Consider the following 12,642-nt stretch of genomic DNA (forward strand, 5'->3'; position numbering starts at 1 on the left):
GTATATGTTTCTGTGCCGCAAAAATAACTAATGTCATATTTGTAGCATTCGGTCACACCGCGAGCAACATTGCTAGAAGCCATTGCCAAACTAAACGTAAATTTGTTATTAAGCTTGAATATATATCAAAATAAAACTATTTCAATATGGCTAAGCATCATCCCGATTTGATTTTCTGCCGAAAACAGCCTGGTGTAGGTATGTAGCACAGAAATTAGCTATTTTTTTTATGGTGTGAGTAAATATATTTGGCGCTGTTTGCTTGTTTGTTTCACGTGCAGCTATTGGCCGGCTTTGCGAAAAGGACGATGGCAAATGTGTAATTTGTGACTCTTATGTCCGTCCTTGCACCTTGGTGCGAATCTGTGATGAATGTAACTATGGGTCGTATCAGGGACGCTGCGTTATATGTGGCGGCCCTGGGGTCTCCGATGCCTACTACTGCAAATCCTGCACCATTCAAGAGAAGGATGTGAGTATATTGTGAATAAATATGAATTTTCTAGTCAATAACAACAAACTTAAAATATTTGCAGCGCGATGGCTGTCCTAAGATCGTTAATCTGGGCAGCTCAAAGACAGATTTGTTCTATGAGCGTAAGAAATATGGATTCAAGCAAAAGTAAGTGAAGTCAAAAAGTCGATTCGAAATGTACTAAAATATTTTTCCCAATACACAGTTACTAAAGACTGGGGATGGCAGAAAAATGTGAAGCAAAGAGAGCGATAAATTAATTGCAACCGCAAAAAAAATTAAAATGTTGAATGATTATTGTATGGATAAAGTTCGACTATTTTGACAAAGCAATTGATCGCCTCATCCCAACTGAAGACTACTCCACAAACATAAACATAGCTATATATATCTAATAGATTTGTATTGTAATATAAAGCATATACATATAAAGATTTAAAAGTGAATGTAATATGGATTGGGAAATCAGTTTTCATTTAGACTGCCAGCAGCTGCTCGCCGCTTGGCTCGTACTCCAGGCATAGACGATCGAACTCGGCGGACTTCTTATCCAGATCCACAATAAAATCGCTCTTCGGATAAAATTGACGCAACTGCTCCCAGTAACGAGTTATCGTCTCCGTCGATTTGCCCGTCAGATGGGAGAGTACCATCATATTGATCAATGTGTCGTAATCGTTATGCTTCTTGGTCAGCGATTCACGCAACACAGCTTCCGCCTCTTCGTAACGTTCCAGGCCCAAGTGGACGACTGCCTGGCCATTGAGCAGCGCTGGAGTTGGCTTAAACTTCTCACAGAACTCTTGGTAGATGTGAAAGGCATCCTGCATCTGTTCCGTGCCCTGAGCCAAGGCTACCCAGGCCTGTGCGAGCTGTGTGAGTGTTGCATCGTCACTGATCTCCTGCATTTTGGCCACCAACTGTTTGGCCAGATCGACTCGATGCAAGCGCAACAGACACTGGACAGATAACGCCATCGATTCGAGATTGTTGGAGCCATGCAATATCTTCAGGGCATTCTCGAACTGTCCATCGTAACAGTAAACGATAGCTGTTGCAATGTGCCAGATGTTCGTCTCATCCTCATCGCCGGCCACTTTGTCGGTGAGCTTTTCGAGCAGCTCCTCAATGCGAGAAGGTTGCTCAAAGGCCTCGTGCACGAAACGCAGAGCCAGCAGCGGTGTCGTGGTATTCTCTTTGATGTCCGACGCAATGATGCGACCCGAATCGATGGCCAAATACGATAAATACATGTATGACAAGAGTTCGGCCCCTGCTGTTCCCTGCTCGGGCAGCACAAAGTTGATGGAGCCCATGAAATTGCCGATATAATACTCGTTGCGTGCATCGAAGAGCGCCGAGTTGACGTCCTCATCGTTTTGTTGTTGGGCTCTGCTCATTTTCAATAAATAATTTCAATTGTCTCACAAACGCAAAATAAAATTTATAAACTAGAAGCTGAGTTGGCTTTTCAGTTACAGTGCTGCCACCTAGTTGCAAAATGCTGCCAGCTGTTTCAATTAAAATGTAGTGGAAGGCCAGTGGAACTTGTTCTTTTCAAATCCCCTTCCTTGGAATTTCTGATCAGAATAATTATATATAGCGCCAACAAAACTGATTCAAACTAATAATTCTAATGAAGTGATTTTAATATTACTACGTACAACAAGCGCACTTAATTCTTTCAAACCTCTAACAAGAATAAATTAAATATCGCCGCTCTCTGAACTGGTATAGCTTTGAGCAAAACCGCAGAGATTTACATTTGCAAAACAGAACAGGTTTGTCTTGCTGATTGTACATCTATGTAATAAGTATTTGTTACTTACCTTGTAGTTCAGTCGAGTGACAAACTTTGTCTAACAATCATGTATAATCCACAAGAGAAGAACATCGATTTGATCCGTGAATACTTTCCTAGCTATAACACAGCTAGATTTCAAGATCAGCCGGAACCCAATGTGGCTGTACAAGACCACTTTCTGCGCGTTACCTCTCAGCGTAAGGCAAAGCTAATCTCTAGCTTTCTCATACATATGTTTTAGCGGAATAATCTCTTATCATCATCCAAAAACAGACACGCAAGAGCTGACGACCAAATCTGACATCAAAGTTCACAATTTGCGTTATGGCGGCACGGATGATAGACGACTAGTTGATGTTTTCTATAAGGACGGCACGGCGGAGCAGCCTTCGCCTCTCTTTGTTTATGTCCATGGCGGCTATTGGCAGATGCTTGATAAATCGCATTCGTGTTCGATTGTCGGGCCTCTGGTGCGTCGTGGCTATCGTGTCGCCGTCATGGACTACAATAACTGTCCCCAGGTGACACTGGCGCAGCTACTGCAGCAGTTTACCGACTTTTTGCTATGGATTTTCAACTATGCAGATGAAACGAAAGCAACAGAGATTAGTTTTGCAGGTCATTCGGCTGGTGCACACCTCCTCGCTCAATTGTTACATGTTCCATCATTGATTTCGGAGGAGCGCCGCCAGAAAGTGGGCGTCTTATTTTTTATATCCGGTGTTTATGATTTGCGCGAACTTTGGCAACTCGATCCCGTGAATCCCAATAATATCTTTGGCCTGAATGCTGACAGTGCCAAGGAGCTGTCGCCCATTTTATGGCCCTGGCCTGCTGATAGTCCATTCTGGTCTGGCGTCCACTCGCATGTTATAGCTGCAGAACACGAGAGCGTGACCTTCATCGAGCAAAGTCGCGTTTTCGCCAAGAATTTGCAGGATGCTGGATTTAAAGTTACATTCAAGATTTTCGATAAGTATGATCATTTCGATATTATCGAGGAAACCGTCCTCGACAATTCACCCATAACTAGCTATCTGCTTGGAGCGCTCAAGGCGGAAGCTTCAAGCTAAACGCCGATAGTTTCGATAACAAGGAGCAGACAGTGCAATAATTTCAAATTAGTTGACAAACATAAGAAAAACAGTGCAGAACAAAAATGAAGGTAATTTGATTTTTTCATTTTATTTCTTATGCCATTAGTGTTTTTTTAAAACATACACTTAAATATAGTAGTAGTTGCATTTCATATATACACTATCTAAGCGTTTTTTGCGCACTAAAAAAGTTACAGTTATTAAACAGCATCCACAAAGTGCTGTGTATAAGTAATGGAAACTAAATTTAAATATATATATGATACATAGAATACAAATATAATTGAAAACAATTAATATATCGTATATGGAAGTGTAACAAATTGTGCGCAATATGAGATAAATAAATAAATTCTAACTAAAGAAAACATAAACTAACATGCTGCTGATGGGAAATGAAGGACGAGGAACATTTATGACTCCTCATCCGAAATGATAATTTCTGTGATCTGTTGCTTTTCTCTCTGCTGGTTTTTCTGCTGCTGCTCCTGCTGCTGCGACGGCTGCTCTGCGCTGCTAATATTCTTGTTGTTGCTTTTACTATTGTTGTTGTTATTGTTGCTGGTTGTAGATACAGTTGCATTTAGACTAGAAACGGAAATTACCTTTAGTATCTGGGCTGCAGGCGTATCCTTCAGCTTGCCGTTGGGCAACGCCTTGGCAGCCTCTGCTGCCTCTGCACTCTCATCAACATTATCATCAGCATTATTATTATTATTAGTAGCAGTAGTCTTGACTCTCGTTACATTACTAACTATCACAGGAGCAGCCGCCGTTGCGGCAGCAGCAGATGTCTTTGGTGCTGCATTTGCCTCCGTATCGGATTCAACATCGCTTATATCGCCGTTTGCTTTAAAATTATCAACAAAGGCATCCACATCCTCGTCCGTTTCATCATCGTCCTCATCATCCTCGTCCTCCTCGTCACTGTCGCTCTCGCATCTTTCTAGGCCATTCGTTAAGTCGATTTGTTGGGCTGCCTGCGCCTGTGCCTGAGCGCTGGTGCAGGGCTTCTCATCGTCCAGATTTGAAACAGCTTTATGCTTAGAATCTGCCTCTCCAGCTGCTGCTGATGTTGTTGCCGCTTCTGCTTCTGCTGTTGTCGATGTTTCTGCTGCAGCAGCTGCAGCGGCTGCCGCAGCTTGTTTTTCCTTTAGTCTCGCCTCTCGCTGCTCCTCGCTGGTGAGATCCTGCTCACGAGCAAATCTGCAAGGCACGTTACAGGTTAGTTGGGATACGGAATGAGAGTTATTTTAAACGTTACCCACTTTTCTAGAATGTCACTGATTTTGGTTTGCTTTTTGTTGTTCTCATTCAGCTTAGCCAGCAGGGTTGCATCCGAGGCAGCCGGATCCTTGGCATTGGCCGTGAAATGAGTCACGGTCTCATAGAGATCAGTCTTGCGCCTCGCCTGCAGCAGGCGACCCACCTTAACGAAGGCATCATGAGCTGCAAAATATGGTATGAATTATAGGGATACCAACAACAATAGCTTCCTCTTACCTATGCGCTTCATTTCGAATGTAGCCAAACCCAGATTCTTATCCTTATTGCAGTGCTCAAGCAGCTGGAGCACATCATGATAATCGGGAAATTCGTGCATGCGATTGACGAACGCGGAGAGTGTGCGGTTAAATTGTGGATATGGCGTATCCTTAAATACTATGGGCTGCTTCATCTGGCGATGGGCGCTCTTACTTTCACCGGTTAAATCACAGATTTTCTCATAGATCTGGCAGGCGCGCTTCTTGTAGCGCTCCACCTGCAGATAGCTGGAGTCATCATCGTCATTCCAATCAACATCCGCCTCCTCCAAGGCGCTAATACGTTTCGTAATGGTATGCAGAGTGCGATTCAATTTTCTAATGCGCTCATCGGTGCGCTTGTTGCCGGTGCTAGCAGGAGCCGCTTGAGCAGCAGGAGCTGGCTGTGCACTTTTAATCTCAGTTGCAGTTGGCGCTGGCACTGGAGCTGCTGCTGCTGCTGTTGCTGCCGGTGCTGCTGCTGGTGTTGGCTTCTCTTCCGGCTCGTCAGGTGGCAGCTCTACGGCTTTGGCCTTACGTCTCACCTTCAGCTCATCCACCACATATTTCAGATGCACATAAATCATGTCCGGCTCATTGCGCATGCGCTCCATGGTCTGTTCCAATTGTTTGCGAAAGCCACGTGAACGGACAAAGTTCTCGTGGACACTGTAATAGTATTTCATCAGCTTTATGTCAATCAATCGCTCCATATCCGGCGATTTGTCCAGCTCACGGCATAGCTGCAGCAAGGCCGCATATTCCGGCACAAGTGGCGGACGTGTTGTAGCTGGAGCAGCAGCAGCGGCAGCCGGAGTTGAGGTTGCTGTTGAAGCAGCTGGAGCGGAGCTGCTGCTATCCACCTTTTCGGTTGGTGGCGTAGTGGGCGGCGATTCGACTAGCACAATGGTAGGCGTGGCAATGGGCTGCTCTTTTGGCTTGTGACACTGCTCGAGCTGCTGTTGCGCTATGTGCCGCCGCCACTCCTCATCGGATTTCTTGAGCACTGTGATGGGCTGCACGCGCTTCGTCGCCGGCTTAGGGACAGGTGAAATGCTTGCACCCGGAAAGGTAATCTTAGCAGCAGCCGCAGATGTTGCAGTTGCTGTTGTTGACGTTGCTGTTGGCGGTGGCGTTGTTGTCGGCGTCAGCTGTGGCGTTATGCTAGTCGTGGGTGGCAAATTGAGCAACAGCGGCTCATTTAGGGCTGCCGCGCAATGCGGAGGCGTGGCTAATAGACGTAAAGGTGGCGTGGCGCCAGCTGATGTGATGCTATTGCTGCTGGGCGTAAACTGTTGAACGTTGCGCAGGGCAGCAGCTGTTGCTGCCGCAGTTGGAGCTGTTGTTGTCACTGTTGCTGCAGCTGTTGTCACTACAGCCGTAGATGTTGCTATTGTCGTCTTCATTTTGTAGGGTAGTGTGCGCGCTGCACTATTAATCGACGTTGGCGTTGGCAGCACGACATTCTGTCTACTCAACATGGGCATTGGGGTGAGCTTGGCCAGCTGACTCGTCGCATGATGTGCAGGCGGCGGTGCTACCAGCTGCTGTTGCTGCTGCTGTTGTTGTTGTTGTTGCTGCTGCTGCATCTTCTGTTTCTGCAGGAGCAGGTTGCTGCTGTTGTTGGTGGTGCTGCTGCTGTTAGCACTGTGGGCTGGCGGCGGCAGCTTCTGTTGGGTGGCGGGCGACGTCAACGTCACGTTAAGCGGCATCTTCTGCAAGGTGGGTAAACGTTGCGGCGCTGTTTGCTTGGCCGTCTGCTTAACTGGCAGCTTTTTGGTTAACATTATTTGCTGGTTTACTGGCTGTGCTTTCACCTGCTGCTGCTGCTGCTGCTGCTGTTGCGGTTGCTGCTGTTGTTGCAGCGGAGGCTTCGGCAGTCGCTGTTGCAGCAAAATTGGCTTTTGTGTCGGTAGAGTTGGTGTAGATGCCTTTTGTTGCTGTTGCATCTGCATCTGCATTGCTGACATCGTAATGGACGGCTTTTGCTGCAGTTGCTGTTGCTGCGCCTGCAACATTGCTGCGGATTTCTGTTGCTGCTGTTTCAACATCGATGCAGCCTGCTTCTGCAACTGCTGCATTGATGTTGTCGTCGCCTGCTTCTGTTGCTGTTGCTGAGTGGATGTTGGTGTCGTACCATGCTTTTGTTGCACTTGTGATGCAGGTATCGCTGGCTTCTGCTGCTGTTGTTGTTTGATGGGCGTTGCTGGCCTTTGCTTTGACTGCTGCAGCTGCTGAAGCTGTTGCTGTTGCTGTTGTTTTTGCTGCTGCTGCTGAAGCTGGTGCTGTTGTTTTTGCTGCTGCTGAATATGCTGCTGTTGTTTTTGTTGCTGCTGCTGCTGCTGTAGTTGTTGTTTTTGTTGCTGCTGCTGCTGCTGTTGTTGTAGTTGATGCTGTGTAGTTTTTTGTGAAGCAGCAGTTGGGTTTGACTTTTGTTTTATCGTCGCATTTTGCTGGACTGTGCCGGATCTTTGCGCCGGCTTTGAGGTCAGCGTCTGTGGACTGGGTACGCTGGTGATGGTTGCCATGGTGGTGCCTGCTGTTGTCTTCGACCAGGTGCCACTTGCCACTTTAAATGGTTTGTAGTTCACATTATTATTGTTATTATTATTGTTGCTATTGTTGTTAGTTTCGACTGTGATTTTGGCAGTGGACATGTTGAAATTGCCATTGCTGTTGTTGTGCTTGGTTACCGTTATGCCGCTGGGTATGTGCATGGACCTGTAAGATGCGCTTTGTCAGTTACCGATAACATTTTAACAGAACAATAATCAATATCTTATCGATATTTAGTAAGCGCATTGATTCAAACTTATGTCTTGCTGAATATGTACATAGATATTATTAAATGATTTTACTAGTGCTCGATACCTGTATGTCCCGACCACGGTTCCAGCTGCTGTCGCCGTTGTCACCGCCGTTGCAGTAGGCGTGACCTTAATTCCACTGGCTGGCGTGACAATAGAAGCTTTTGGTATGTGCAACAATTTCGTTGGCAAGGTTTTTGAAGTAGACACCTTTGTCAGCTCTCGACGCGGTCGCTTTACATCGGGTGGACCCTGTAGAGAAACGGAGATGAGAACATTAATAAAAGAAAACAAAAACGACCTGTTGGGTATTGCATTTTAAATTCGATTTAAAAACAAAACAAACAAATACGCCGCTGCAGCTGTGTGAGTGGGGCAATGTGTGTAGAGTTTTGAGGCGCGCCGACCCATAGAGTGTAGAGTTACATTTATTTCGCCTGCTCATGTAAACAAAATGTTAACATAGCTCACATTTAAGTGAATTGCGTCGCAAACTATACAATAATGTCACATAAATACACCCACACATGCATGGCAACTGGTTTCAGTTAGAACAATTAACATTTCTAATTGCTAGCTTCAAGTGCAGCAGTTACTGCAGCCAAGGTGGCAACATTGGCAGCATTGGATCTGTGCATGTGTGTGCGCGTCGAGCTGTTGGTGTATGTGTGCATATGCATATGTGTGCGGGCAACAATAAAAGCACCGCGAAAATGATATTCGTACACATAATTTGTAATACACACACACTCACACACACATGCTCATTCACATGTATGAAACAAATATAAACGCACGCACGCCAACACTAATACGCGCACACCAATGCACAAAACCTATTAAAAATACAACTGTACTTTTCTACACCAGCTGAACATTGTTGGCGCTGTCACTGGCGCTTTTACCTCCTCCTCCGAATCCGAGCTCAATTCCACATATATAACCGAAGTCATAGCTAATTTACACTAAGCACTCAATTTTTATTTGATCCGTCGCTTTTTGCTAGTTTTTCTTGACATTTGGATTAACACACGCAACTGTTATTGTTGCCAGCTAGTTTTTCACGTATATATTACGTCTGTGTCTTATAATTTGATTTCGCCTGCGTTTGTATTGTTGCTTTGCATTTGTTTTCGCAGGCTAGGTTGCTTTGCTTTTTGTAGAGTTCTATGTCACATAAAGTTGCCATATTTCCAGTTAAGAATGGCAACACTAAAATTAGCAGTTTCGCTCCTAACTTAACAGTTTGTGGTGACTATCTTACATATATTAATTTTACATAACAGTAACAGGCTACTACACCTGCTGTTAATTTACATTCCTTTCTCATTTTTGCGTTATTTGAGCGAAATATAAAATAGTAAGGAATCTTAAGGTAGAGGAGTACAACATAAATTAAGATTAATAATAAAAAGAATAAGAATAATAATAAAACTACACTGTTAATCAGGAACTAAAAATCATAAGTTCGCTTTCGAATTTAAATGATTATCGAGTAATCGATATATCGATATTAACAGCCCTAATCCAATGTTAAGAAACGTCAATATTATATTGCAAATGACACGTCGTGCTTACTTCGGTTATTTTCGTTTTCCTTAGCATCGTTCATTCGGTTTTCGTCAGTTGAAGCGGTCGCTGTGCCCGTTGGAGTTTCCCCAATAGAACTGAAACTTTCTAAATTTTGTGTAGAAAGTGCGGAAATACAAATCATAAGTTTAGTTCCCTGCCGTACGTTACATTAAGTCAAACACAATGGGAAGTAAGTACAACGCCAATAAATTGAGCTGCAAAACCTACGTAAAAATACCGCTCAACCTTGGCAATAAGCTGCGGCCGCTTCGGCAACACCCCCGTACTTGCTTACGTATACAAAAAAAATATGAATTTTGAGAATTTATGTACCACCGCAGCTAATTGTGCAAAGTGCGAGCTATAAAACATAATAATACATTGCAAGCAAAGCTAATCAAATTAATTGTTTTCATTCACCCATTTGCAGTCAAATTCCTAGAAGTTATCAAGCCCTTCTGCAGTATACTGCCAGAAATTGCAAAGCCAGAGCGCAAGGTATGTAGAATTACCAAAAGACAGCTATATGTATATATTTCTTTACGTACTAAATTACAGTGCCAAAAAGTGTAATTTGTGATGAACTTTTTTGGTTTTTCGGTGTTTAATTTGCGTTTTTATATCGTATTTGATTTGTAGTGCACCAGTGTTGCCAGCGCACGCGTTTTTTAGGTTTGCTTTCACTTGTCGGTTGAATGCGCCACGCAAACAATTTCTGATTTAGTAGTAGACATTTGAAAGCGCACAAGTTGTTGAAATATTATATTTATTATACATAGATAATTGTAATGCCAATGAACAGAAATGCATGTTGCTCTTTTAAGTGTTAATAATATTTTGAGTCGAAATTAAAAGGGTTATTTCGCCATCAAGTGGTAAATATTTGTGAAGAAGTTATACATGTGCATTAATCAAGCTGGCTTTAACTATATAGTGTTCGTTTCTATTTTGATTTGATCATTTAAAGTAGTTTTTCATTCATAAAACATTTGAAATTAGCTACTACTATCGTTATCAACGTGAAGTACGATTTGTTGACTACTTGTTGCCCTACTACTATTTTATACAATTTTGACACAACAATGCAATACCGCATACGACGTGGAAACGTCAAACTTCGGCTCGCACGAAGTAGCCGCACGACGCTGTGCGACGTCAGCTTCGTGTGTATTGTTGTGTTGACTCGACCATATGACGAGCAACGATAAGCAAAACTTGATTTTTTTGTTGTTGTTTAAGCATTACCCCACGTACACACATGTAGGTCGGAATAGCGGTAGCTGTGTGCGATTGGGGCCAATGAAGGGCTAGGTATGCTGCTGCAATGCTTATGAAGAAATTAAAATAAAAATCGTATAGAAGAAATTTTCATTAAAAAAAATATAAATGATAATAATAATATATTATTAATTAATATTAATTATTTAAATATTACTTTACTTCAATATTTTGATATTATTAATGTACGAGAAAACTATTTTCAAATTAAATTAAATTTTGTAAATATTTTATTGCAGATTCAATTCAGAGAGAAAGTACTATGGACAGCTATCACATTGTTCATTTTCCTGGTGTGCTGTCAAATCCCGTTGTTCGGCATAATGAGCTCCGATTCAGCGGATCCCTTCTACTGGATACGTGTGATACTCGCCTCGAATCGTGGCACACTCATGGAGCTGGGCATTTCGCCCATCGTGACATCCGGTTTGATTATGCAGCTCTTGGCTGGCGCCAAGATCATCGAAGTCGGTGATACGCCCAAGGATCGTGCTCTATTCAACGGCGCACAGAAACTGTTCGGCATGGTCATCACCATTGGCCAGGCCATCGTCTATGTAATGACTGGCATGTACGGTGATCCATCGGAAATTGGCGCCGGCGTCTGTCTGCTGATCATCATCCAGTTGTTCGCTGCCGGTCTGATTGTCCTGCTGCTCGACGAGCTGTTGCAGAAGGGCTATGGCCTGGGCTCTGGTATTTCGTTGTTCATTGCCACGAACATCTGTGAGACGATCGTGTGGAAGGCATTCTCGCCCACCACTGTGACAACGGGACGCGGCACCGAATTCGAGGGCGCTGTGATTGCCCTCTTCCACCTGATGGCGACACGCAACGATAAAGTGCGTGCTCTTCGCGAGGCATTCTATCGCCAGAATTTGCCCAATCTGATGAATCTGTTGGCCACCATTTTGGTGTTTGCTGTCGTCATCTACTTCCAAGGCTTCCGCGTGGATCTGCCCATCAAGAGCGCCCGCTACCGCGGACAATACAGCAGCTACCCGATCAAGTTGTTCTACACTTCAAACATTCCCATCATTCTGCAGTCGGCTCTGGTCTCCAACTTGTATGTCATCTCCCAGATGTTGGCCGTCAAATTCCAAGGCAATTTCTTCATCAACTTGCTGGGTGTCTGGGCCGATGTTGGCGGTGGCGGCCCAGCTCGTTCCTATCCCATTGGCGGCCTGTGCTACTATCTGTCTCCACCAGAGAGCGTGGGCCACATACTCACCGATCCGATCCATGCTCTGCTCTACATTGTCTTCATGTTGGGTTCTTGTGCGTTCTTCTCCAAGACGTGGATCGATGTGTCTGGCAGCTCAGCCAAGGATGTAAGTTAAGCATGAATTTAAATTCATTTGTATTTAATTAATTCATATTTTCTTGACTTGCTTTCATAGGTTGCCAAGCAGCTGAAGGAGCAGCACATGGTCATGCGCGGTCATCGCGAGAACTCCATGATTCATGAACTGAATCGTTATATTCCAACAGCTGCTGCTTTTGGTGGTCTTTGCATTGGCGCTTTGTCCGTTATGGCTGATTTTCTGGGCGCCATTGGCTCCGGTACGGGTATCCTGCTGGCTGTGACGATCATCTACCAATACTTTGAGATTTTCGTTAAGGAACAATCCGAAATGGGTGGCATGGGCACGCTGCTGTTCTAAGCAGCGAACTTTAACAATCACAAACGAAATAGAAATTAAAACCCAAAACAATAACAGCAAGAAAATACTTCATCATATACTTCTCACATGTCAGCTCGCTGCGATTCCGCCACCCGCCTCGCGTCTACCGATTTAAGTGAATTAACATCATCGTCCTCGTGTGGTTTCAAGAAAAAAAGTTCCACGATTTGAAGGTCTTTTGCTGCTAGCCTAGGGCAAAAAAAAAAAGAGAAAATGTTTGTGTTTAATGCGACAAGAACTTTAGTTTGAATAGTTTTATTAGTTTGTAAAAGATATAACTGAAAAATGTGAGACTTTATTGCTTAAGTTCAATATTTCACCGAATTGATTGAATTTCAATGCAATTTATTGTTTTTTAACTGAATGTGTAATATAATTATATAGACCATCATCTATTACAC

At 43.8% G+C, this 12,642-nt stretch overlaps 5 protein-coding genes across 7 annotated transcripts; 3 read left to right on the top strand and 2 right to left on the bottom strand.

Moving 5' to 3' along the window:
* Window positions 1-9: 9 nt before the first annotated feature.
* Window positions 10-926, top strand: Phf5a (PHD finger protein 5a). Its single transcript, XM_018004007.2, has 4 exons — window positions 10-198; window positions 282-472; window positions 537-622; window positions 681-926. Exons 1-4 carry the CDS (start codon window positions 147-149, stop codon window positions 685-687), a joined length of 336 nt encoding a protein of 111 aa, XP_017859496.1. The 5' UTR covers window positions 10-146; the 3' UTR covers window positions 688-926.
* Window positions 862-2,011, bottom strand: epsilonCOP (coatomer subunit epsilon). The gene has a single exon (XM_018004006.2). It carries the CDS (start codon window positions 1,873-1,875, stop codon window positions 952-954), a length of 924 nt encoding a protein of 307 aa, XP_017859495.1. The 5' UTR covers window positions 1,876-2,011; the 3' UTR covers window positions 862-951.
* Window positions 2,012-2,057: 46 nt separating this feature from the next.
* Window positions 2,058-3,750, top strand: KFase (kynurenine formamidase). Of its 2 annotated transcripts, none has more exons than XM_089464974.1 (3): window positions 2,058-2,256; window positions 2,317-2,476; window positions 2,553-3,750. In XM_089464974.1, exons 2-3 carry the CDS (start codon window positions 2,344-2,346, stop codon window positions 3,350-3,352), a joined length of 933 nt encoding a protein of 310 aa, XP_089321100.1. In that variant the 5' UTR covers window positions 2,058-2,256; window positions 2,317-2,343; the 3' UTR covers window positions 3,353-3,750. The 2 variants fall into 2 exon arrangements, with proteins under 2 accessions (XP_089321100.1, XP_017859253.1); XM_018003764.2 differs by having other exon boundaries at window positions 2,059-2,256; window positions 2,312-2,476.
* Window positions 3,446-8,952, bottom strand: Daxx (Daxx-like protein). Of its 2 annotated transcripts, none has more exons than XM_018003766.2 (5): window positions 8,564-8,952; window positions 7,771-7,958; window positions 4,880-7,620; window positions 4,645-4,825; window positions 3,446-4,582 (listed from the first exon to the last, which is right to left on the bottom strand). In XM_018003766.2, exons 1-5 carry the CDS (start codon window positions 8,657-8,659, stop codon window positions 3,790-3,792), a joined length of 3,999 nt encoding a protein of 1,332 aa, XP_017859255.1. In that variant the 5' UTR covers window positions 8,660-8,952; the 3' UTR covers window positions 3,446-3,789. The 2 variants fall into 2 exon arrangements, with proteins under 2 accessions (XP_017859255.1, XP_089321093.1); XM_089464967.1 differs by having other exon boundaries at window positions 8,612-8,951.
* Window positions 8,953-9,308: 356 nt separating this feature from the next.
* Window positions 9,309-12,632, top strand: Sec61alpha (SEC61 translocon subunit alpha). Its single transcript, XM_018003762.2, has 4 exons — window positions 9,309-9,468; window positions 9,709-9,776; window positions 10,796-11,887; window positions 11,957-12,632. The coding sequence occupies exons 1-4, from the start codon at window positions 9,462-9,464 to the stop codon at window positions 12,218-12,220; spliced, it is 1,431 nt and encodes a 476-aa protein (XP_017859251.1). The 5' UTR covers window positions 9,309-9,461; the 3' UTR covers window positions 12,221-12,632.
* The last annotated feature ends 10 nt before the right edge of the window (window positions 12,633-12,642 follow it).

Source organism: Drosophila arizonae, chromosome 3 (assembly GCF_054131065.1).
Source record: "Drosophila arizonae isolate 15081-1271.41 chromosome 3, UAZ_ARI_1.0, whole genome shotgun sequence".
Classification (NCBI taxonomy): domain Eukaryota; kingdom Metazoa; phylum Arthropoda; class Insecta; order Diptera; family Drosophilidae; genus Drosophila; species Drosophila arizonae.

What these genes read in the sequence shown, in the direction of transcription:
- Daxx (XM_018003766.2), bottom strand. Translation starts at nt 8,659, where the DNA reads ATGACTTCGGTTATATATGTGGAATTGAGCTCGGATTCGGAGGAGGAG. An exon ending in TGTTCAGCTGGTGTAGAAAA is followed by an intron (nt 7,959 to 8,563) that starts GTACAGTTGTAT and finishes GTTTCTCTACAG; the next exon opens with GGTCCACCCGATGTAAAGCG. An exon ending in ATTCGAAATGAAGCGCATAG is followed by an intron (nt 4,826 to 4,879) that starts GTAAGAGGAAGC and finishes CATATTTTGCAG; the next exon opens with CTCATGATGCCTTCGTTAAG.
- Phf5a (XM_018004007.2), top strand. Translation starts at nt 147, where the DNA reads ATGGCTAAGCATCATCCCGATTTGATTTTCTGCCGAAAACAGCCTGGT. An exon ending in CCGAAAACAGCCTGGTGTAG is followed by an intron (nt 199 to 281) that starts GTATGTAGCACA and finishes TTTCACGTGCAG; the next exon opens with CTATTGGCCGGCTTTGCGAA. An exon ending in GCACCATTCAAGAGAAGGAT is followed by an intron (nt 473 to 536) that starts GTGAGTATATTG and finishes AAATATTTGCAG; the next exon opens with CGCGATGGCTGTCCTAAGAT.
- epsilonCOP (XM_018004006.2), bottom strand. Translation starts at nt 1,875, where the DNA reads ATGAGCAGAGCCCAACAACAAAACGATGAGGACGTCAACTCGGCGCTC.
- KFase (XM_089464974.1), top strand. Translation starts at nt 2,344, where the DNA reads ATGTATAATCCACAAGAGAAGAACATCGATTTGATCCGTGAATACTTT. An exon ending in TCTGCGCGTTACCTCTCAGC is followed by an intron (nt 2,477 to 2,552) that starts GTAAGGCAAAGC and finishes ATCCAAAAACAG; the next exon opens with ACACGCAAGAGCTGACGACC.
- Sec61alpha (XM_018003762.2), top strand. An exon ending in TTGCAAAGCCAGAGCGCAAG is followed by an intron (nt 9,777 to 10,795) that starts GTATGTAGAATT and finishes ATTTTATTGCAG; the next exon opens with ATTCAATTCAGAGAGAAAGT. An exon ending in CTGGCAGCTCAGCCAAGGAT is followed by an intron (nt 11,888 to 11,956) that starts GTAAGTTAAGCA and finishes TTGCTTTCATAG; the next exon opens with GTTGCCAAGCAGCTGAAGGA.